The sequence below is a fragment of the Rousettus aegyptiacus genome, unplaced genomic scaffold, assembly GCF_014176215.1.
Source record: "Rousettus aegyptiacus isolate mRouAeg1 unplaced genomic scaffold, mRouAeg1.p scaffold_m13_p_3, whole genome shotgun sequence".
NCBI lineage: Eukaryota > Metazoa > Chordata > Mammalia > Chiroptera > Pteropodidae > Rousettus > Rousettus aegyptiacus.
Window position 1 is genome coordinate 152,435,376 of NW_023416306.1, and position 25,933 is coordinate 152,461,308.

Consider the following 25,933-nt stretch of genomic DNA (forward strand, 5'->3'; position numbering starts at 1 on the left):
GACTGGGAACTCCGATTGGCCACAAAGATGACCGCAGCCACACCCCCTTACTGGGGAAAGAAAATAAAAACCCTCCGAGAATTTTGCCGTTGCTCCATCTCCACCAGGGTGGGGGGTGTGTGTGGCTAGCATTGGAGGCGGGGCTAGGCAAGGATCGCCTATGAGGCGGGGAAACGAGAAGGCTGCGAGTTGGGGATAGGGTTTCTCTTTGGAGGAGTGGCTTATGGGTCCTAGCTTTCCCGCCGACGGTTGACGACGTCACGTGACATGGGTTGGAAGATGGCGTCTCCCACAGACGGTAAGAACCGATTTAGAGATCTTTCACCTGCAACGTCCTTCGCTCCACTCTCCATCTGCCTCTCGAACTTACACTTCTTTCTTTAGCTCCTCTCCTTTCCCTTCCACTTCTCTTCCTTGAGATGCAGATGTGTCTTCAGCTCGCCGATTTTTCACAGCGGCTCTGGACGTGCCCAGTTTCTCCTGTGTACCAAGTGGGTGGGGAGGAGGGCACCCACGAAGGTCTCATCCCGGGCCCTGCCCCTCCCTTAGCCCCATTTGGGCTAAGCTGAGGCCAAAGAGGAGATACTGATGGGAAAAAGGAAGTCTCTTACTGTAGCTTTCTCCTGGGGCGCCCCATTGAAGACTTATCTTTGATCATCTGGAACTGTTCTCTCAAACCCTAGCTGCAATTGGTGGCTGACTTCAATCTTTCGACTGAAGAGCAAGAGAAACATGATTCTCTCCTGTCTCAGATTGGTACCGTTGCTCTGACAGCAAGAGAAGCGGGGGACTTTTTCGTCCTCTCGCCATGAGAGTCCCAAGGAACATGAGGATTGAGCTCTTTAATGTAGTCTAGCACACACTCAACCTCTCGTGCTCCAGCTATATGTGTTGTTTCCTCAGGCTGAGTGACGGAACGGTTTCTGCTTATATATTGTCTAAGATGCAAGTCATCTAGCAACTAAGTGATTTTGGTATATCCGTATGCTTTTACGCTGGATTCTGCTTCAGAGAGTTAGGGTCTTGCAGTTATTTCTGAACTTAATTTTTACTTCAGCTGTCCTCATCCCCACGTCCATTTCATTGATATGTAGTTTCCCCTCCCAAATCAACATATTTTGTCTTTGGAAGAAATCTTGGAAGTTTATTTCAGGAATGAGGAAATCGAGGCCAAGAAAGCTATACTGACTACCTACCATATGAAAGGCATGACACTAGGTGCTTTGGGAGGGGAAAAGATTAATCAAGCATGTAAACACTTGCAGTTTCAGGTCTCGTTTTAGATGTCGCCTCCCAGAGAGGCTTTCCTAGATCACAGTATCTGGATTTGCTCCTCTTCCCAATTGTTCACTATCTCTGTACTTTTGTAAACATTCTATTAACTTTGCCCCTTTCACACTAGAGTATAAACTCCAAGTCTGTCTTGTTCATAGTTGGATCTCAGGGTAAACAGTAGGCTTTCACTGAACATTTATTCTAAGAATGATTAGATATATACATAAATAATGTTACTTAATCTTAAGTATCAAGTTTAATGAGTCAAGTTTTTTGAATGCAGGTACAGGTTATATAAGAAATTATGGATGTTGAGAGTCAAAAGAGTCTCCTGGCTGGGTGCTTTCTTTTTAAAATGACCTCTTGCCAGAAAAAAAAAAAAAAAAAAAAAAAAAGGAGCATTTAAAAAGTCAGCTTGTTTAATGGGTAGGGTTTCAGTCTGGGAAGGTGAAAAAGTTCTGAATGTGAATGGTAATGATGGTTACACAACATTGTGAATGTACATAAATGCCACTGAACTTTACACTTAAAGATGGTTAACGTAAATTTTATGTTATGTATATTTTACCAGAATTTTAAAAATTCAGCCGGGTGACAAAAGTAATTGCTATTAAAAATTTTAGTTTATTATGAGGTTATTTTTAGATTTATAAATCGTGGAGATTTTAGAGCTATGTTCTTTGTTTGATTTATCCCTGTTGTCTATAAATGTCCTTTCATTGGCCAGAAATAGTATTGTAAACATATATTTTCTTTTGATATAGCCATCTCCATGGTCACTTTGTTTGTACTCTTAAAAACACTTTTTAAAAGTTTTCAGTCTCATCTTTTACAGAGTTTTACCCTTCTCCATGTAACCTTTTTTTTTCAATCTGACAAAATCAAGTCGAGCACTTTGAACTTAAATTCAGCTTCTAAATAAGTATCTCATCCCAAAATATTCTACTGCCTAGCTCTCTCACTTCTATTTTTAATGTTCCACCTTCTCTGTCTTTAAAATTTACTTTAAATAATAATGATTTGAAAAAGTTTAGGTAATTCACTCATTTATCTTTTTAATGCAAAATTTGCTGAGACTTATTTGAAAAGGAGAATATAGAAATCAAGTAAAGCCATCTAATGAATTTGTGAGAGTAAGACTCACAGCATAATCTGAGTTATGCCCCAGACTGTGGTATCATAAGGCCACCCTTGTTGGTTATTGGATCCTAGCCCTAATAAGTTTATTTTTGTTACAGTTGAGCTTCCCATTGGTAACATTCCTTGGAATTTGAAAATTGAAATTTTGTGTTACACACAGCTTTTCTTTGTTACCATTTTTGGAGCTTTAGTTAAGGGAATTTATTGAAGTGAGTTCTTTACCAGTTAGAATGCCATTAGAAATTCTCTTAGAATATTTGCAGAGAAAAGTTCAGTTGAGAGAAAAGCACATGTTGAAAAATTTTTATATATGTACATCTTCTGGGGAGTGAGTTTGCAGCTTTTTTTTCCCCCATATTTAAAAGGTGTGGCTTACACAGAAATTTTTAATTACTGTTTATATCATTAAATGAACTAATTTATGCAACTAGTTAGCATACTGAGCATACAGTATGCCAGCAATAAATGTTAACTGTTGTTAATATCCAGTATTACTGTGTGCCCAAGCAAGAATTGAGAGGAAATAGTGTCAAAGAATTAGGCAGAATCATGTAGGATTTTTTAGGGCATGGTAGATATACATTCACGAATTTAGCTGGGAAGAGGGCCTGTAAACTGGAGAGTGACATGAACTGATTGACGTTTTTTTTTAAAAAAAAATCAGTTCTGGCTACTTTGTCAAGAATAGATTTGGAGGTAGTAGGGAGGGGGAGGGATAAGATTGGGAGAAGATATGCCTGTTATGAGGTTACTGAAGTTAGTCCGGGAGAGAAGCGATGGTTCCTTGGTTAATTAATTTGGTTTCAAGATGTGGTTTGGAGATAGGAACTAGTGGATTTACTAATAGTTGGTTATGGAAGGATAAGGAAAGTGAGGCACTGAACACTGAATGATATCTGGGTTTTTGAGAACTAGGGTTCATGGTAGTGCTATTTCTTAAGATGGAGAGGACTGGGAGAGTGTGGTTTTGAACACATTAGACTTAAGGGATGTTTTACACGTGAATGTAGAGAAATGTCAAGTAGCCACTTAGATATATAACTCAGAAGTTTAGGGAAGGATTGGTACTGGAAATATAAATACGGAGGCATTGATGTATAAACGATCGTAAAGGCTATGGGACTAGATGAGATCTCCTTAGAAGACTAGGCAGGGAGTGAGGACAGCCTAGGTTGTGCCTGAGTGGAAGAGGAGACCAAGGAAAGAGTCAGTGAGGAAGGAGAAAAGCCAGTATAGTGGTTTGATAGAAGCTGGAAGTGAGTGTTTCAAGGAAGGTGGTCAGCATGTGAATGCTGCAAAAAGTCACATAAAAGAGAACAGAGAAGTGACCACTATTTATAGCAACATAGGTCATAGATGACCTTGAAACAGCAGTTTCCATGTATATAGGAGCACAAACCTGATTGCTGTGGGTTAAGGAGAGAATGTGAGGTGAGGAAGTGGAGACAGCAGGATGGACAACTGAAGAACTTGCAGTGAAGGAGTGAGGAGGTAAAGGCGTCAAGGAAGAGTTTTTTCAGAGAAGTGAAATTCTAGAGCAGGTTTGCTCGCTCTGTTGAGTATGAGCCAATAGAGAAGGTAAAAATTGATCGTGCAAGAAAGATGTTTTTCATAATGTCTTTGACAAAGCAAAAGAAGATGGAATTTAGAACCCTAGTATAGAGAGTTTGTTTTTCTTGAAAGCAGAAATAATTAAATAATTGTAATTGGAGGAAAGTCTTGACGTATGAGTGAAGGTGCGTTTAGGTTTGTCGATACTCATTTTTCTTAATACCCCACTAAAATATTGCTCCTATTTTAGAGATCAGAAAAAATTAGATTTGATGAAGGAGAATAATTCATTTGTATAATTTTAGAATTTATTTGTGATTATAGAATTTAGATCTCTAAACTTCCAGATGAGTGTTCCAAAGAATGATTTATGTTCTTTGAGATTGAAATGTTATATAAATTAACATATTTTGTGTCTTGTTGGCTCATCTGGGTATTTTGTTCTAGGAACAGATTTGGAAGCATCTTTGTTAAGTTTTGAAAAACTTGACCGTGCCTCACCAGACCTTTGGCCAGAACAATGTAAGTTTTTGGTTTCTTTATATCACAATCAATGCAGGACAACCAGTGCCACTGAGAACCACTGGATTCTGTGATCCAGTGTTAATTTTAGGGGGGCATGATGTGACTCAAGAAATGATAGGGAGCCTTAAAAAATAATTATTTTTGAGAACTACATTTGTAATAAGTTCAGACAATATGAGATATGTAACATATTTCTTCACCTCCTTCAATCAATCTTATAAAAGAACCATTAATAGTTTGGTTCAAATTTTTTTGACCTTTTTTATGCTTATTCAGATAAGCAAATAAAGATGTATTTTTAAGTATATAGAGGGGTTCGGGTTTTGTTTGTTTGTTTTTTGGTATAATGTTAGGGCCATGTGTACATGGTCTACAGCTTAATTTATTCTGCCTAGTAGTAATTTATTAATGGATCTTTCCATTTTAGTGGGTGTAGATTTACTTCATTCTTTTAAAGTATTTCATTGTATAGACACACTATAATTTATGTATTTATACCCTATTTGGAAACCTAAGTTATATCACACTTTTGATATTACAAACAATATAATAATGAATATCTTTGCACAAATACTTTTGTGCACATGGAAGAGGACGACTGTATATGAGAGTGTCCATTTATTCACATACTAGCTGATATTGAATGTGATTGACCTTTATTAATTTTAGTTTATATTTACTTATTAGTGAGATTGAACATTTTATTTTTAAATATCTGGTTTTAATTTTTCTGTTTTTTTTTTAAATGTGATTCTTCCTGTTAGACATTTAAATAAACAATTATATTAACAGACTAGCATACCTAAAAAGAAAATTTAAACTTTTGGTAAGAAATATTATATCTTGCCACTCTTCCATCCAGTTAATTCCTGATACTTCAAAGTTCAGTTGAGGCATTATTTTCTTTGAGAAGCTTTTCCTGTTCTCTCAGTCTGATTTAGATGTCTTTTTTGGGGGCGGGGGTAAGGGAGGAGGGTAGGGTCCTCCCATACCACCTAGTATCTTTCTTGGAGCACTTAAACAATATTATAGTTAATGGTTTAGTCTCTTTCCTTTTCCAGACTGTAAGCTCCTTGAAGACAAGGCTATTTTCTTCTTATTATTTGAATTCTCTATGTCTGGGATACCAAATTATTTATTGAATAAATAATGTTGTATTTTTTCCTTTTTAGTACCAGGTGTTGCTGAATTTGCAGCGTCTTTCAAAAGTGTAGGTAATATTTTACTTACCTAATGAAGTTTATCCAACATTTTGCTCCTTGGTGAAAGCTCAACTATCTCTTATTTCATTTTCAAGAATAATGTCATAATCTTCAAATCATTTTATAACTCCAGCCCTGGAAACCTGTTTATATATTATCATTGTGTTAATTGATGATAATGTCTTTGTTTCTTCATATGCTCTATTTTGGCATTTTGACCTTTGTCCCTTAGCTTCTTTTATTAGCTTTAAAGCTTTTAAGGCAAGGCAGTTGAAATATTTATTGTAATACCATTATTCTTTTTATCCAAACTATGAATTTGAAGCTTTTCTCTTTTGTTTATATGATATATTATGACCTTAGTTTATACCTCCTCAGAGGATTTTTGAAATTTCTCAGTGGCTCATCAGAAACTGAAGGAAGACATCCATTAGAGCCACAATTTTTCTTCTTCCAGGTGTCAGGCACTGTGCTAGATACTTTACATGTATTCTCTTATATATTCCCACAACCAAGAGAATATGACGATTATAACATTAGCTAGGACTTACATAGTGTTTACCGTGTCCTGAGCACTGTTCTAAGTACTTTACATATATTATTTAGTCTTCACTATTATTATTATTCCTATTTTATAGGTAAGGAGATAGACACAGAGAGGTTAAGTAGGTTTCCCAAGGTTATAGGCTGAAGGTGGCAGAATCAAGTTGTGAACCCACCAGAATGATTACTAGCATTCATATTCTTAAAACCATACTTAGAAAAATTTCAGCCCAGTGTTAAAAAGCACTGACTGATAGAGACACTTGGAAGTTGCTCGCCCAAGTTGCAGTGAGTGACTTGCCAGGATTTGAATGCAGGTCTGTCTGATTGCAAAGCCCATGCTCTTTCTATTAAATTATACCATTGGGGATTTGTAATATAGTTTTCACAGCACCTTACTACATGCATAGCATTCTCTATTCATTATTAGAGTTAAAGGTGCTGAGTTAAATATTAAGGCTGCTTTGGGCCTGTGGCTTTCAGGTCCCATGAGAATATTTGTACAGAGGGATTCTGACTTTCATTTTTTTCAAGAACTAGGTTGTATGTAAGCTGGCTTATGCCCCTTTAGCATTCAGTAATGCCTAAGCATGAGGAGTTCAAGGCTGCATAGGGCTTTAGAGTCTGACACACTTGGATTTGAATCCTGAAACTACTTCTTAGCTATCTGTGACCTGAGCAAGTTTCCTAACAGTTTTGAGCCTTAGTTTTCTCATCTGAAACTACCCCATAGGCTTCTTAGTAGAAAATGTCATAATGCATGTAAAACACTTTGCATAATAAACAACACATGGTGGGTATTATTAGATCAGCTTTTGTCTAGTAGATTAAGTAGAAAGTACTTCTTTTAATTTTCTTACATTCTCATTCATACTGACTTCAATTTAGTTAATTATATTTGATAACAACTAAGTATTTTGAGCTGTAAATGTAAGGAAGTAGTTTTTAAATAAATTATTAGAATATAGTGTTTTTTAAAAATCTGATTAAGAATCTATACCTTTTTGTCTAGAAGTATGCACATACATGTTGAGTTTTGTTTCTGGGGGTTCAGGGTCATCCCAGAACCCCAGGTTAAGATCCCCTGGTATAGTCTGTTCCCTACTAGGTGTAAAAATGGTGAATTTGACCAGGAGCCTTCTAGGGTAGGCAGTATGAGTAGTAGTTTCTGAACTCAGACTACATGGCTTTTGAAACCTGGCTTCACTAGCTGTGTGACCTGAGGCAAGTGATTTATAATCTTCCTGTACATGATTTTTTTCATTTGTAAAACAAGGACATTAATACCACTTTATAAGGTTGATTTTTAATTAAATGACATAGTACACAGTGTTTTACTCATTGCATAGTACTAAATAAATATTGATTTAAAAAAAAAAAGGAAAAGAGCCGAAAGCTTAAGTAATGTTTCTCAACCATCAGGGTGCAGCTGTGGAGCTTTTAAAAAACATGTATGTAGTGTCTTTTGCTCTCCACTGGATGCTCGCCCAACCTTTGATAACTAAATACATCTGGGGTGTGGCAGGTTATTTGTATTTTGTTGTTGTTGTTAAATAGATGATTCTGTTGTGCAACTAGGATTGAAAACTGTTGCCCAAAATCATTCCAAGAATAAGGTCTCTTTTAAAGTGTGTAAGTTCACTTTCAGAAATGGGAAGATTTTTACAGACCTCTTGCAAATTGAAGATTTTCTCATTTTTGATGCTTTGAACCTTCTCTGCTAGAGAATGTCACTTAACTGATTATTGATTCAAACAGTTCAATTGGAGGCATTCACTAAATCTGAATTTCAAATAATTTCTTTATTGCTATACTAACTTGTCATACATGAAACAGTAACAGTAGTCACACCAAATTCTTCTAAGATCCTTTCTTTGAGACCAACTTTAATGATGAGCAGTGTCATTTTGTAGGATGACTATTTGTAGGCCATATCTGAACATGGAGAAATTCGTGTTTTAGAAGTTATAATTTGCCAGTATATTCAAACAAACTGAATGCTATGTGATAGGCTACTTATAAAAAGAAAGAGTAGGGTCTTTTCACATTTTTTATGTATCTGAATGGATATATTGTTGTTTTTTGACAGCCTATTACTAGCTCTCCGCCCAAATGGATGGCCGAAATAGAACGTGATGACATCGACATGTTGAAAGGTAAGCAATGCTGGTGACCTCTTACTTTTAACCTGACATTTATGCTCCTTCATAAATCACCTTTCCAGTTTTTCTCTCCCTTTCAGTTTTTCTATTCCCTTGAAAGTATTCTTAGCTTCAGTCAAACTGCCTACTTACCTATCTTTATTGATAGTTCTTCATGTCTAAATGCCTTTCTTTATTTTTCTATGTGTAGAAATCCTCCTAATTCAAGATCTGGTCATAATGATTTCTTTTGCTGCTAAATTCCTTTAATACTTTTATTTTGTGTAGTGCTTACAGTTAACAAAAACCTCTCACATAAATTTTCTTATTCTCTTAAAGGTCTTGTGAGTTAGGTATGATGATATCTAAGGTTCAGAGGTTTAACTTAACCAAGATTTGTTAGAAAGAGTTAAAAATTTTAAATTCTTATTTTTTATTTTTAGTCTAGTCTCTTACCACTATTAACAAGTGCCTTATTTAGGATTTACTGCCATATATTGTCATCAGTACTATTAATCGACAACCCCTAAGTGGATTAAGACCTGTCTTTTATTTAATTCTATCCCATCAATTTCTCCCATAAAGAAAACGATAAGTGGTAAATATTGTTGTTTGATAAATTACTTGGAACTCAACCACAAGTGGAAATTTAAATTAAAAAACATTAATTTTCCTCAATTTTGCTCTAATGTACTTATTTATTTTTTAATCATGTTTCTGGCGATAAGATTCATGGTGGTTGTAAAGTAATAGACTAAAATTAAGGTAAGATTCTTGGACTCGAGCTATTTAAGCAGCTGAACAGATCAAAAAGGAAAGTCTGCTACTTATGCCAGATATTGATAATGAGCGTGGCATGATAAGTGGGAGAAAATAACACCTTTATTTGATTTCAGAAGTAATTCATTGTTCTGCATGAAATGCTTAAATGCAGACCCCCTCTTCCAACCATAGAAACATGAAGTCTCAAGGGCATTTCAGGTTCATTGCTCTAATGTTCCAAACAGACATTTATATAATACATTATCAGTATGTATTTTCTAAGGAAACTTTAAAATTTTAATAAGGAATCATAGCATTAGCATTATAATCCATACAAATTGACCTGTGTCTTAAACCTAAAAGGAATTAGGTGCTATTTAAATGAAAATCTGGGAAAGTAAGTTTTCGTTTTAAGTATACTGTCTTTTTATCTGGTAAACTTAAATTTTTTTATAGGTATTTGATTTGAAGGACAAATGTGGATTAATATTTCATTTTTGTTTTCGAAATTTAGTGAAATGGGAAATAGTGCGTGTTTTTTTTGTTGTTATTTTATTGTTAATTGAAATAATGAGAACTTAATAAGTTACAGTGGAGATATTGTCCATTTTGCAAGACTGATCTGTCTGTAGACTCTTCTTAATGCTATGTCAAATCACAAGGTTTCATACTTTAATGGTGTATTCATTTCATATGATAGGCCAAATAAGTATTACGAAAATGGTCTTTATGTAATTTGCCATTGTATTTATGCTAACTCTCTTCTCATTAAGTAGGTAAGCTCATCTGAGGCATTTTGCAGTAGTGGGAAAAAATTCATTGGGGGTGTGTGTTGTATGTGTGTCTGTGGATAAGGAGAATGATTTATTTGATGAGAAGAGATAAGGATTTGTTTTCTATTTATTCAATAGGAATTAAGTTTGAAAACTTTTATAACAAGGGTTTCCAACCCAATAAGTTGTTACTAGAGAACAGTGGAAAGAAGTGGTATTGAAATAAATGATTCTGTTTCAGAACTGGGGAGCCTCACCACAGCTAACTTGATGGAGAAGGTACGAGGCCTACAGAATCTGGCCTATCAGCTGGGGCTGGATGAGTGTGAGTACCCAGATCACATTTATTTAGGATTGCATGTTGTGTATTTTATGATGAGTTCTAGCTATTCTTAAGAAGATATCTTTGTTAGGTTTTATGAAGGTAAGTCACTGTAATCTAAAGTGTGCCTTTTATGATAAGAGTATGCTGGAATAATTAAGTTTACTAGGTAACAAGTTATTTTTCTCTGCACAGTAAAAGTATATTGAAAATCCTTTTAGTTTTAAGCAATAGAATGTTCAATCATACTAGTTTAAGCAAAAAAGGGACTTTATTAGTTCATACAAATCAAAATTCCAAGAATAGAAGTAGCTTTGAGGATATCCAGATGTGCAAATCTTAATGATGTCATTGGGTTTTGCTTTTGTTTCTGCTTTTGTTTTGTATCTCAAGGCTCTGTTTCACTCATACGTTATTAATTAGTCTTATTCTTTGCTGCTGCAGATAGCTTTTTCCTAGAACTGGGAAAGGTAGCCAGAAATGTCTTTAAATCTCATAATCCCCAAAGAATGAACATCTTTTCTGAACATTCAGAAAGAAAGGCCTGGGAGGACTCTTGACTGTTCCATCTTGGCTGACATACCTATCCTGGAACCAGTCCTTTAGTCAAGTGGCCTGGAGCACTCTGATGGATCAGGCCTAGGTCCTGGGTGCATATACAGATTGGAAGGGTTAGTCTAAATCAGATCACACAAAATCAGAGGGAATAATTGGTTCTTCAAAGGAAGGGGTAGATAGCAGACCAAGAACACAGTCTGCTACTGTGAATAATGTTTTAAAAGTTTGCACTTATTACTCTGCGTTCTTCATTCTTAGTTTAAAATTACTTCTTTATACATTGAATCTCTTCCTATACTATATTTATTATAAAACTGGAAAAGGAATTGTAGAAAATTATCACTTCGTAATTGAAAGAGATAACATAAATACAGTGCTTAGAACTTTGTTCTCATTGGGTATCTCCTGAGACCTTCATAAAACCACGATTTCGAGAGGCTACTATAGCTTATAATTTTCTTCAAAATCTTAAGTTTTATACTGATTATGGGATTGATTAGAACAATCCTAAAAACAGTTTAATAAATTATTTTTTTTATAGAACATGTAGTGGATTGGTTCACATCATTGATTTAAGTTACTTCCAAATTCAATGTTTCACTTTAAAATTTAATTTAGAAACTTCTTATTTTTGACTAATAGTTATCACTTTAGCCCTTTTTATTTTTTTCTTTTATTTCCATTACTGTCGTTAGTACTGGCTTTCTTTGACCAAGGAAACATTTTTTAATCACTTCATGAATCAAGGAGCAGAGAACAACAAAACGCTTTGAGATGTGGTTGCTAGGTGGTCTGCTAGGTTCACTCATTATGACCTAATTCTGATAATTATACTGGGTTGTTTATTTCTTATGATTAAACTTTATGTCTTGGCAAAATTACTAATTACCCGGTATGTCATGGACCTCCAGAGTTTATAATGAAAAGATAAATCTGTGATTATTAAATTCATGAATGCAAGGCTGTGTAGTATAGAAATTGATTCATTTTCTAGCTCTGGATAAAAAATGCTGTAATGATCATAATAATCAATGCTGTATCTCTATCAGTTTTTTTTTTTTAATGAAATTTTATGCTCAGTATATCAAGAAGAGGCTATTACCAAATGTATTTATCAACAGTATTATCTCTATTTAGTTATAGTTGAAATTGCTATATTTTCTTTGAATAGTTTTTCTGTTTTCCTACTGAGAAAGATAATAAAGTGTCTTTTTTTCTTACTTTTCGTTATGGAAAATTTTAAATGTATACCAAAGTAGAGAGAATAAAATAATAACCTCTTGTACTCATGTCATGACCCAGCTTCAGTAGTTAACATGGCCAATCTGTTTTACTTATACCAACTCCTCATAATTTTTTTTTAATTTTTATATTTTAATCTTTTTCAATTATAGTTGACATAAATATTATATTAATTTCAGGTGTACAACACAGTGGTTAGACATTTATATAACTTATGAAGTGATCACCCTGATAAATCCAGTACCCATCTGATACCATCCATACATAGTTATTATAATGCTACTGACTGTACTCACCATGCTATACTCTATATCCCGATGACTATTTTGTAACTACCAATTTGCACCTCTTAATCCCGTCCTCTCTTCACCCGTACTCCCATCTCCCATTCCGACAATCATCAAAATACTCTCTCTCTATGAGCTCATTTCTGTTGTTCATTTACCCTGTTCTCTAGATTCCACATATGACATTTATCTTTCTCTGTCTGACTTACAATACTCTCTGGGTCCATCCATGTCATTGCAGGTGACAAGATTTCATTCTTTTTTATGGCTGAATAATATTCCATTGTATACATGTACCACATCCTCTTTATACATTCATCAATTTATGGATACCCAGGTGGCCTCCATATCTTGGCTATTGTAAATAATGCTGCAATGAACATATGGGTTCACATGTCCTTTCAAAGTAGTGTTTTTGGTTTCTTCAATACCCAGAAGTGGGATTTCTGGGTCTTTCTTTGTCTCTTGTTATAGCCTTTGTTTTAAAGTCTATTTTGTCTTGTATTAACATTGGTACCCCAGCCTTTTTGTTTGTTTGTTTCCATTTTCATGAAACATACTTTTTTGTCCCTTTACTTTCAGTCTGTGTCTTTAGATCTGAAGTGAGTCTATTGTAGGCAGCATATGTAAGGGTCTTGATTTCTTATCCGTTCAGCCGTTGTATCTTTTGATTGGAGCATTTAATCCATATACACTTAAAGTAGTTGTTGCTAGATATGTAGTTATCGCCATTTTATAATTCACAATTTTTACATATATTTTTTCTTTTTCTTCCTAAAGAAGTCCCTTTAACATTTCTTAAAATATGGCTTCAGTGGTGATGAATTTCTTTAGCTTTTTCTTGCCTAGGAAGCTCTTTATCTCTCCTTTGAATCTAAATGATACTTTTCTGGATAGAGTAATCTTGGTTGTAGGTTCTTGCTTTTCATCACTTTGAATATTTTCTGCTCAATCCTTCTGGCCCACAAAGTTTCTGTTGAGAAATCAGTCTTATGGAAGCTCCCTTGCAGGAGCTTTTCTGCTTAACTGCTTTTCTCTTGCTTCTATTAAGATTGTCTTTGTCTTTAACCTTTGGCATTTTAATTATGTTGTGTTTTGGTGTGAGCCTTTTTGGTTTCATCTTGTTTGGGACTCGCTACATTTCCTGGGCTTGTGTGTCTATTTCCTTCACCAGGTTAGGTAGTTTTCAGACATTATTTTTTGAAATAGGTTTTCAATTCCTTGTTCTCTCTCTTCTCCTTCTGGTATCCATATGATGCAAATGTTGGTACACTTGATATTGTCCCAGAGACTCCTTAAACTATCCTCATTTTTTTGGCAGGCGAGATCCACTATTTTATTATAAGTTGCAAAATGGTAATATTCTAATTCTGTCATTCCTTTTTATTAGCTAGATTTTTTTCTGCGATGGTCTTTATTTTATTAATAATTATTACCCTGAAAACTGTTATGACTGGATAAATCTCTTTATCAGGTTTTAGAAAAGTCAGTCAGTTCCCTAAGCATCAATAAAGTCTATTTTAATAGTTTTCCATTGAATCAGAAATTTGGTATGGTTTGTTTTAGTGTTTAATCCACACAGTTAAAACCATTATTACTGTTAAGTGTATTTCTAAAATTTATGGCTTTGGAAGTGGGAGAATTCGAAGTCACCTAATCAGCCACTGTTAGTAAGCACTGAACCAAAATCTGCCAGATAAGTCACATGAGCACAGCTGAGCTTTTTAAAAATTATTTTCTAGTTCAAAATTCAGCCTTAAACTTCTGTAGCATTGCTTTGCAACTGATACTCGTTTTCCTTGATCATAACGGATTACCTAACATAGAATATAGTTTTAAATTTAGAATCAGAAAGAATTACATTGATATGTGTTGGACCTCTTGGACACAGTCTTTCTTTGTTTTATTGTGCACAGTGTATTTGCATAAAAACAAGATCTTTTTTTGTCCTTATAGATTATTCATGTACTCTAGGGGTTGACATTTACTTGACACCCTAATCTGGTGTTTCAATGTCTCAATCCTCTTTCCTGCATTAATTGAGAGGATGACATGGATGAAAAATAAGCAAGAGGAACTGATGAATCCCCGAGGACCAATGATCCTGTTTTCATGCAAATATCTGCACTGATAAAGATGATGGAAAGAAAAAAAATGCAAAAAATATTTGTCCTCAAAACATGATTGTTTGTCACTTCCCTAGAGCATTGTTAAATGTTAGTATAGAAATAATGGGAACCTTCTAGGGCTGATAGTAACTAGATTGTGTCTTTTGAAAGATGAACCCTGCCCTTTGATTTGTTACATGATTATGTCCCAGATAACCCTTTTGGGGTACAATTTGGGAATGCAATAATTTTTTTGTATAGGCATTTATAGCCTCTCATGATTGGGGCCTTTTGGCTTGAGTTGGGCAGTTAATTTATATGAAATTCTCATGAAATATATAGAAATACAAAAATTGTAAACTGCCTTACCACATAAAGAATTTCATTTGTTACTTCATTCTGGTTCAGTATCCTTCCTATTGTACTAGAACTGTTGCAGTCATCTTCTGTCTGGTCTCCCTGCCTCTTAACTACCTCATCCCAATCCATCTTGTTTGCCACTAGCAGACTAATTTTTCTAACGTACTATTTCTTCTGTTTGTCCTTTGCTCATAAGTCATTAATAGTACTTTAGTACCCATATAATAAAATTCAGATTCCTTAGCATGGCATTCAAAATCCTCTGCACTCTGACCCTAGCCTAGTCTCTAGCCTTCTTTCTTACTTCTCCCCTTCCAAAACACCATGTTCTGTTCCCATTTGAAATACTCTTCCTGGAACACTTTCTCATCTTAATTCTGTTCATGCTATTTCTTTTTCTCAGAAAATTCTCTTTGACCTATTTATAATATTAGAATTTTTATTCATCCTTCATTATTCTATACAATATTTACCACTCTTATCAGCCTTTTCTTTTCATACCTGATCAGGAAAGTGAACTCTCTTTTTTGGCCTCCCAAATTATTCTAGAGCAGTTCATTTGTTTCATTTGTATGGCACTTTTACTACTCTGGGAGATTTTTGGTACATGTCTTATCTTTTGGATTGATTGTAACTATAAGTAAGAATCATATTTTTGGGCTGTCTTTGTAGCCCATAAAGTATCTGGTACATAGTAAATGTGCCATATGTATTTTTTGACTGAATGAATGATCAACTGCAGATGCCTTCAAATGAAATGACAGAATTTTTCTAATGAAATTCATTGATGTAAAACTGAAAAAATGGAAACTTCTGGAAATTGTTCTTTTTCTGGACAGTTTTTTGTTTTAGTGATGAGAAGGTCTTGTAATATCTGGAATTTTTCTGCTTATGACAGTGGATGATCACATGTAGTAAAGATAGTGTGAACTGGTTGTTAAGGGTTTGGTTTTCTTCTACCTGAACCCTACTTTATCTGTATTATGATGTGGGCATAATTCTGATTTTGTCTTATAATTTGCAACAGCAGATAGCTTGCTTTACCAAGACCCGTTGAACTGTCGTGAATCTTATTAAGTACTACTGATTCTCAACAGTTTTTACCCTTTAAAAAAAATTATCCCACTGTCTCGTAAGGCTTTAGTAGTCATGCATGACTTACTTATGGCTATTCAAAATGTTTTAAAATAGGATGTGAAAATTGAAAAAGCAGCAGATTATGCCATTTGAAACTAGGCCTAAAGCTTGGAGCTCTGATGCATTGTTCTTTTTTCTTTTCTTTTTTTTTAATAACCACTTTTTTGATATGTAATTTATATACCTTACAATTCACTTATTTATAATGTGCAATTCAGTGATTTTTACAGCATTCAGTTGTGTGACCATTACACAATCAATTTTAGAACCATTTTATCATATACCAGAGTATATACCAGTTACTCCCCATTCCCCCCTGGCCCCCAAACTCTATAAGCATAAGAGTAGGCCTAATAAATGAATTGAGTAAAGTTGTAGGATATAAGATGCATATATAAAAATTAATTGTATTTTCCTACAGTAGCTAATCTGCTTTCTATCTCTCTGAATTTGCCTAGTCTGGACATTTCATATAAATGGAGTCATACCATATGTGGCTTTTATGACTGGTTTCTTTCATTTAACATAATGTTTTTTAATGTTTGATGTTGTAGTATTTGTCAGTACTTCATTTCTTTTTATGGCCAAATAATATTCCATTGTATAGATATGTTTATTCACCAGTTATCCAGATTATATTTATTCACCAGTTGATGGACACTTGGATTGTTTCCACTATTTGACTAGTATGAATAATGTTGTCATGAACATTTATATACGAGTTTTTGTGTGGTCATATGTTTTCATTTTCTTGAGTTTATAAGTAGGAATGGAATTTCTGGGTCATATGGTAACTCTACATCTGACCTTTTGAGGAACTGTTAGACTCTTTACAAACTGATATAACTTTACATCCCTACCGTCAGTGTATGAGGGTTCTTATTTCTCCACATCCTTGTCAATATTTGTTCTTATTCATTTAAAAAAATTATCATAGCCATCCTAGTGGATATGAAGTGTTTTCATGTGCTTATTGGCCAGTTGTGTGTCTTCCTGGAGAACTGTCTATTTAGATCCTTTGCCCACTTTTAATTTGGATTATTTGGTTTTTTTTTAATTATAGATTTGTAAGAGTTCTTTACATATTTTAGAAACGGTTCACTTATTAGATACTTGATTTTCAGAAGTTTTCACATATCTGTGGGTTGTCTTTTTTACTATCTTGTTGGTGTCCTTTGAAGCACAAAAGCTTTTAATCTTGATGAAGTTGAATTTATCAGTTATTTCTTTCGTTGATTGTATTTTGGTATCATACCTAAGAAACCATTACCTAATTCAAGGTCCTATACTTTCTTCTGAAAGTTTGGTAGTTTAGCTCTTACATTTTGGCCTTTGATCCTTTTACCTTAATTTTGTATATGGTGTGAGATAATGATCCAAATTTATTCTTTTGCATGTGGATATCTGGTTGTTCCCACACCATATGTTGAAAAGACTATTCTTTTTTTATTGAATAGTTTGGATTCTTATAAAATATCAATTAATCAAAAAATGTGAAGGTTTTTTCTGGACTCTTCAATTCTATAATATTGATCTTTATTTTTTGTCTTATGCTTGTACATCACTATCTTGATTACTATAACTTTGTGCTAAGTTTTGAAATGGGAATGTGTGAGTTTTCCAGCTTTGTATTTTTTCAAGATTGTTTTGGCTATTCTGGGTTTCTTGAACTTCTGTAGGAATTTTGATTTGTCAGTTATTGCAAAGAAGTCAGCTGGAATTTTGATAGAGATTGCATTGGTGCTCTAGATCAGTTTGGGGAGTATTGCCATCTTAATAATAAGCTGACTCATGAATGTGGTATGTCTTTCTATTTATATCTTTAATTTCTTTCAATGATGTTTTGTAGTGTTCAAAGTCTAAATTTTATACTTCATTTGTTAAAATTTATTCATAAGTATTTTATTTTTTGATGTTATTAAAATGAAATTATTTTCTTAATTTCATTTTCAGTTTGCTCATTGCTACCATAGAGAAATACAGTTAATTTTTGTATATGCATTTTACATCTTGCAACTTAACTCATTTATTAGTTCTGATTGTGTTTCAGTAGATTACTGAAGATTTTCAGTACACAGAATCATGTCATCTGCAAATAGAGATAGTCTTACTTCTTCATTTCCAATCTGGATATTTTATTTTCTTGCCAAATGCCCTGGCTAATAAGTCCTGTACAGTGTTGAATAGAAATGGCAAGAGTTGACATCCTTGTCTTCTTCCTGACCTTAAGGGGAAAGTATTAAGTGTGGTGTTAGCTGTGGATTTTTTTTTTAGATGCCCTTTGTCATGTTGACGAAGTTATCTTTTATCCTTAGTTTGTTGGGTACTCTTATCATGAGATGTTGAATTTGACATATTTGTTCTTCATTACATTCACCATATACTATAAAATAGAAATCTCAATTTAATTTTTATTCATTTACTTGGACTGGTTTGAATTTACTTTAGTACTATAAAGAAAGGATTAGCTAAGAAGTTATTAAGTAAATAAGGTCACACTGAGTATATTACCATCTATAAAATCTTTACAAAATTTGGCTTATTTTGATATAAGCAATTGCTTCTGCTAATTTATAGTCTAATCCTGTATGTTTATTTAGCAGTTTCAGTAGGACTGTTACTTGGCTAAATTTAATTACTTACCATACTTTTTAAAAGAAACATTTTATTGTAAACAGATTGTGACTTCTTCATTTAAACTTGATATTTCATCCCAGTAATATACATTGACGAGGTTGCCTGCACCAGAAACGACATTCTTTGGTAGTGATAACAAAGAAAAACCTATGCTTCAAGCTAACCTGTGATATAATAGACTTCTCTTCCCTCTAAGCATGTGATTTTTGAAAAAATATCCATTTATATTTAGAAATGGTTTCTCATCTAGATAAAATTCTAAAGAACAGTTAGCTCTGTTAAATTTTTATTTTAATCTATGAACGAGGGCAAGGAGAGAATAAGTCTTATACCTTGAATATTCATCATTGTGGCTTGACATCAGAGTTATCTGTCTGGCTTACTTTATAAGGTCTGTTCAGTTCTACCTCTATAGTAGTTATAAGTTAAATTAACTGCAGTTGACTGATTGAAGAGAAAAGTCATCTAGTCTTTAACCTCTAGATGGCAGCATGAGTCTTACTGTACTACTAGATTTTTCTCCTTAAGTCTTTTGAACTGGGTTTCTGATTTAGGTAAAAAATTCTTGTGACCTTACCAGGCTACTTGCCTGCTTTATTTTTAGCTTTTTGTTTTCCTTTTCATCTCTCTATCTTACTTTCAAACAATTCCTTTATTAGGCAATGAATATTTTTGTTGCTCTGACTCCTTTAATTTCTTTATTGTCAGAAATAACATTTTGCTTTTGATTAAGGAGAGCAGTAGATAAACATTTTCAAAGTGCGGTAATTTAATTTCATAGCTTCTCTACCTGGATGTAAGACCCTCGAAATGGGTTCAGCTCTCTCATCTCAAGCTTATCTTGTTCTGTTCTTTGACTCTACTGGTTATTGTGTGATATCAGACAATGCCTTATTAAATTAAAGCCGGAATGTTAGCTAAAATTGATGAAATAAACTTGGACTAAGTCCCTCAAGAAGAATTTAATTGTTTTAAAATAAAGTTTCCAAATATTTAGCCATTTTGAGTGATGAAATAATAGCAGAAGATGAAGTGTCATTTCAGCAACTGTTTTGAGTTCCTACTTCCTGCAAGGCTCTGTAAGGTCTATGAAGATGAATAAGACATAATTACTGCCCTTGTGCAGATTAAAATCTAGTAAGAAAGGGAGATAAGACAATTAAGTAAATGATTCTTAGAAGGTAGAGGAGATAAGCTCCATAGGAGTACAAAGAACTATGGGGATAGGGGAGAAGAGGGCAATTACATTAGGTTGCTACAGGAATGGCAGCTAAATTTAATTTTGTATGTCAAAATGGATTGATGAATAAGGATTGCCTAGGTCTCTTTACTTGAAAAGGATTTTGAGAAGGAGTCAGGATTCAGAGAAACCAATTAGTGTTGTCTGCTATGGACAAGAAAAAGGGATGTGGTATAGCGTTTGCTATTTGTGGATCATTGAAAATAGGCCTTAAAGAATATATAGGATCTTGTATGGTGGTAATGAGAAGGGACCATATTCCAGGTGGAAAAAAACGCAAAGCAGAGTTTGAAAGAACTGCTATGCTCAAGAAATCGTGCGAGTGATCTAACCTGGTCCTTAAGGATCCCAGGTTATATTAGGGATCATAAGGACTAAGATTTAGGAGGGAGATAGGCGCTGGATTGAAAAGGGCCTTGAGTTGTAGAGGGTGAGGAGTTAGACTCATAGGTAATGGGGAACATGTAAAATGTCTTTTTAAAATGTTTTAATGACTGTAACATTATATGTTCATGATAGATGGCTTCTGAGATGCTTTTACTAAAATAGACTTTATCACAAATCTGTTTATTATAAAAATACAAGTAAAAAATAACCTAGCCTTACTACTGTTAACATTTGATGTGTTTCCTGGCCCTCCCTTTTCCCTTAATGCATGAATGTGTGCGTAACATTTCTACATGTGTCCATACATATACACAGTCATGCTTTTTATTATAACTGAGACTATAGTCTGTGTATATAGTTTCATCCTATACATACTTTTTCTTTTTCATTTATTCTATCATAAGCATTTTTCTGTCATTAAAAATTCTACCACTAAAGATTTCTGAGTGGGGAAGTCACACATCTTTAGGAGGTATTAGTGCATAGGATGTTATGGAATGGTAGAGGCTGGAGGCTAGGAGCTATTGTGGGAGTCTAGCAAGAAGAATTGAGGGCTTGAATGAATGGTGGCAGTGAGAACGGAAAGAAGTGTATTGACATTAGGTGTTTCAGGTATAACATTTTCAAGACTAGGTAACTGTCTGGATAGATCTTAGGGAATAAACTGAAATTAAGAGTTTAGCATGATGTTTTGAACCTGGGTCGTGACAAGGAAGCCAGGAGAGAGATCTGCTTAAAGAAAAAGTCACCTAACTCTTTCACGTAAGTAAAAGCCGTTAGTATAAGTTGATGTTATTAATAGAATGAAAACAATGCTCTTGTCACATCACCTAGGCTACAGGTGATGTTTTGGGTATTTTTTTCTCAGGGACATGAATGTGTCAAGAAGGATATCCACAATGGATTCATAGAGTCCCTATACTGTTTAGCAGGTTGTTAAGCCTCTGAGTTGAATAAATTACTTTTGCAAAGTTTTCTTTCATAGCATTTTTTCATTCAGTTAGCTGCCTGTAGCTTATTCAGGAAGTTGTGGCCTGTGTGTGTAATAGATGACCAAATCTTTGTTAATTGCTGGAAAAAAATTTCAGAAGTTTAAATTTAAAGTAACAGTAATTGGCCCAAAATATTTGATGTTGATGTACCTGTTAATTAGCAGCTATATTTTAATTATATCAGCATCAGGGTAAACTCTTTCTAGGAGTGAAGACTGCATTTTATATATAGTTGGAGATTTGTAGGATCTCTGATGGAGAGTGAAATATACTTCCAGAAAGGCACTATCTACTCCTACATCCTTGCTAACACCAAGTATTATCATTTTTTAAAGTCATTACCAACTTGATAGACAAAGTATTACTATCTTGTTTTTATGTTTGTTTCTTCTTATGTGAAAATGAACTCTTTTCATGTTTCTCGATCATATTTGTTGACACAGGCTAGAATTTTAAGAAAAACATAATTTAATTATTTTATCCTGAAAAACTTAGCTAGGTAATGATTCAAAAGCACCTTAAAGGAGTGTTATACCCTGCACTTCTCAAATATCAAATGAAACTTATCTTTGTTTTCTGCTATGCCATCTCACCATAGTTCTTAGCATGGGATCAAATTTATGTAGTACTGCAGTATAAAATCTAGAAATCTCACTTTGAAGGTATCGAGATTATTCTGCATTCTTAGAAATTGTCAATTTAGCCTTAAATATTTTGTTTTTAAAAATGTATTATGCTAATGGGAAATAAAGCATGCCATTATTTCTCTCTTTTTTTTTTTTTTTTTTTTTTGTGGTTAACAAATTAGGATACACAAAGCCTCAAATTACCTTTAAGGCTTATAAGCATTTATATCTTTTATCCATTAGTCAGGTTATTTCATAAACCCAACATTGCTTCTGAAATGGCTTTACACACAAAGAGGATTTTACCATAAATGCTTGCAGTGTTTTAGTCTCTTCTGAGTTTTGGAGAGGAGGGGAAGGATAGAGGAAAGCTGGCAGGGCATAAATTAATTTGGATGGGGTTGGGTTCAGTGTAGCATTCTGCATAATTCTATGAAATGTATGATAGGTAAAAAGATATACATAGTGAAACAATTTAAAGTTTGACATTAGGGGAATAACCAAGTGAATTATAGTATATTTATACAGTAGAAGATAATGTAGCCATTAAAAATCATGTTAAAGCATTAAAGAGCATTTAATAACAAAAATGTCCATTATATACAAGGATAATTACAAGTGAAAAAATTCAGAATACAAAATCAGCAGTTCCTTTTTTTTTCTTTTTGTTCTGTTTTAAGAGCATGGGCATAGACAAATAACTGAAAGGAGATACACTAATAGGTTTCAATGACTATCCTAAGTGATTGTTTTTTAAATTTCTGAATTGTCTAATTTTCAACAATGAATACATTCTACTCTGTTGAGTAGGAAAAAAACTTTTAAAAGTAAAGAAAATTGTATACTATTCTAGAAACAAAGTTAGTTACTTGAGAGAGCTATCTCCTAATTTCCTGTGCAGTTAAAATGTTAAATTCTTTTATGGATTATTTCTAAATAAAACTAACTAGATCCATTAATAACAATTGATCATTTTAAGTAAGTGATGAATAGCAAGGTGAAAGTTGATACTTCATTTTCCATCCGTAGCTTGTCCTTCCAGAAGTAGAAATTTGGGAACAAAAGGAGTAATAAGCTGTTGGGTCAAGGGCAAAAGATTTAGTTGGAAAAAGAGGCATCTTTTGGTAAGCAAATGTTGGTCAAGAGTTTGTCAAGTTTTATGTTTTCAGCCTTTCTTCCCATAGTTAGAGAACTTACTCAGTCTTTATTGCTCAGTAAGAGCAAAGAACCATTTAGAATATGTGCCTGACTGAAATGAAACTGAAGCTATTTGTTTGAGAAGTAAAATGAACCTAATAACATTTTTTCCTTTGGCTTGAAATATAGTTTGCCTATGACAAAGAGGAGAACCAAATAATAGCAATAGGTGTGCATAGGAGTTGAGTTCCTTTCTATGCTTTGGGTATAAGAATGACTTTCTGCTCCTGGGGAAATAAATTGGCATCTTCTGATTTTTTTGTTTGTTATTTATTAGTTTAGTTTTTGATACTCAGAAGATTTCAACAAAATGAAGACTGCTTTTTGTTTTAAATGTAATGTAAGTTCCTTTTGTTTTTTTGCTTTTTGCTGTTTTTTAGTTCTTTCCACTGGTTTGTGTTGGAAATATGATCTGGGAGGGCAGTGATGTTGCATGGGAATTTATAGGTGATAACAAACAAAGCACTTTGCTGTAGGAAATATAGAAAACTAATGACTTTTGATATGTAGAAGTAGCTGTAACCATTAAGTCTAAACTAAAAGCTTTGTTAAAGCTACTAAATTTTGATATAATTGAAAAAGATTTGAGAAATATAGTAGAAAAAAAGGAATGATCTTTTTAAAGGAAGAACTGTTACATGTGATTGACTCATGTAGGAAGATGCATTTAAAAATTGACTGATTGAATAATAGTGAAGAAATTCTTTGAGAGGATAGTCGAATCTGACACGTTGAAATTTTGGATACCAAATGCAAAGAAAAAAAGCTAAAATGAGACTTCAGATTCAGGATATAAAAATATTGCATTATTCCTTCATTTTTTGTTCTTTAATAAACCTTAAAAATTGAAGTATAACATATATAAAGAAAAGTACACAGATTATAAAGTACAGTTCAATGAATTTTTATAAAATGAACACACATATAGTAAGCATGGGCCAGAACAGATCAAGAAATAGAACCTTTCCAATATACAAAGCCTCCTTGATGGCCTTTCCAGACACTACCTGTCCTTTCCCCAAAGGCTAGCACTATTGTGACTTACAATATCCTAAAAGAATTTTGCTTGTTTTTGAAATTTATGTAAATGGATCACAAATTATGTATTCTTGTTTCTGGCTTCTTTTGCTCAACATTTTGATTATGACATTTTCCATGTCGTTGTCTTTAGTAGTCATTTATTTGTTTTCATTGCTGTATAGTATATTCCATTGTAAGAATATAACACATTTTATTTTTTTATTCTACTAATGACAGACATTTGGACTGTTTCTAGCTTTTAGTTAAAATATATACTATGAACATTCTTGGTATATGTCTTTTTTTGGTATATGCATTTTTGTTGGATATATAAGAATAGAATTGCTTGGTCATGGAGGGGTAAATGTACGTTTAGCTTTAGTAAATACTTCCAGTTTTATAAATCAGTGTTGTGCCAATTTACAGGTCGATCAGCAATTTCATTTGCTTCAAGTCCCTACAAAAGGTGTATTCTAAGTCTTTTAAATTCTAATAGGTAGAGTGGAATCTCTGTATAGTTTTAATTTGCATTTCCCTAATGATAAATGAAATCGAGCACCTTTTCATATGTTTATTAGCCATTTGTTTGGCCTCTTTGTGAAGAGCTTATTTATTTTATGTCTCACCCTTGTTTAAAAATAGGATTATTAGTCTTTTTTAAATTGATTGGCAATATTGTTTATATATTCTGGTTATGCAGCATTTGTCAATTACATAAATTGGAAATATCTCACTTTGTGGCTTGCCTTTTCATTTTCTTAATGGGTATGTTTTAATGAACCAAGGTTTGTTTTTTCTCTCAAACTACATTTTTGTCAAATTTCAAATTTTTGTTAAAAAGTTTCAAGAATAGAATGATAAATGTACATATACTCTTCCCCAGTTCACCAAATGATAATATAACATTTACTATATATAAGATATGTATATATAAAATTTTAATTTTATCATTTTATTCTTGATCTATTTGAGAGCTAGCTGCAGAAACCATGATGCTTCATAAATACATCAGCATTATTTAAGAACAAGGACATTCTATGTAGCTACAATACAGTGAACTAACTCAAGAAATTCAACCTAATACAATTATCTGTTCCATATTTGGATTTCTCCAATATGAATAGAAGTTTTAAATTTTAGTATAGTTCATTTTAGCAATATTTTCTTTTTTAGTTAATGCCCCCCCTGTTATTTTAATTTGAGTTATGATAATGTCAAAGCTGCAGTAACTTAGAAACACATACTAAACTACCAGTGTGACTCGAGCTGACTAAATTCTTTTCTTTTCCACTTTTGTACACCATGAGAATATCAGAATATCATTTTTAGTTACATAATAGAAAAAATTGAAGTGGAGAAAGTGAAGGTATATTTTCCTTAAGTCACTAATTTTCCGATTTGATGTATAAGTTTTCTGACAACCTTGCTGAGTGATGTCTTTTTAAATGTGTTACCATTTGTCACTTGAAAATCCTTGGAAAACCGCTTTGCTTGAAAAACCAAAACATCTTTAACTGTTGGCTAATTTGCATACTACATGATAAAAGAACTTGCATAATGAGCTAACAACCCAATTGGTTCTTAAAATTATTTTAGAATTAGAAAAGAAAGAATAAGGAAGATTTTAGTCTCACATTAGTAATTAAAACTTGTATCAATTATAAAAACAAGACAGATCTTTTTGTGTTTGTGTGTGAAAACCATTTTGACTAGTGTGGTAAGAACTGTAGAGTGGATTTGGTAATACAGAATGGAAACAGCAGATCTAAGCACTGGAGAATTGTTGGAGTAGAGAAAAGTTGGATGGGATGGAGAAACCACAGGCAATTATACTAGGACCATTGATTTCAGTTGGATTATTAGTGACTTAGATAAGTGCTGTGCTTATAGATTTACAGTTAAACCTTG

General features: G+C 33.4%; 1 protein-coding gene across 7 annotated transcripts in view; it reads left to right on the plus strand.

Annotated features, from left to right (window-relative positions):
• The first annotated feature begins 86 nt into the window (after positions 1-86).
• The window catches only part of LIN52 (lin-52 DREAM MuvB core complex component), a 73,997-nt gene continuing 48,150 nt past the window's right edge, over positions 87-25,933 (plus strand). For 2 of the 7 annotated variants that reach the window (XM_036238992.1, XM_036238993.1), the window contains exons 1-5: positions 89-298; positions 4,414-4,488; positions 5,664-5,701; positions 8,326-8,392; positions 10,154-10,237. In XM_036238992.1, coding sequence (XP_036094885.1) covers positions 268-298; positions 4,414-4,488; positions 5,664-5,701; positions 8,326-8,392; positions 10,154-10,237 — 295 coding nt within the window. In that variant the 5' untranslated portion in view covers positions 89-267. Of the gene's footprint in view, positions 299-4,413; positions 4,489-5,663; positions 5,702-8,325; positions 8,393-10,153; positions 12,197-25,933 lie in introns of those variants that run through there. The other 5 variants (XM_036238995.1, XM_036238994.1, XM_016138895.2 and 2 more) reach the window with 4 other exon arrangements.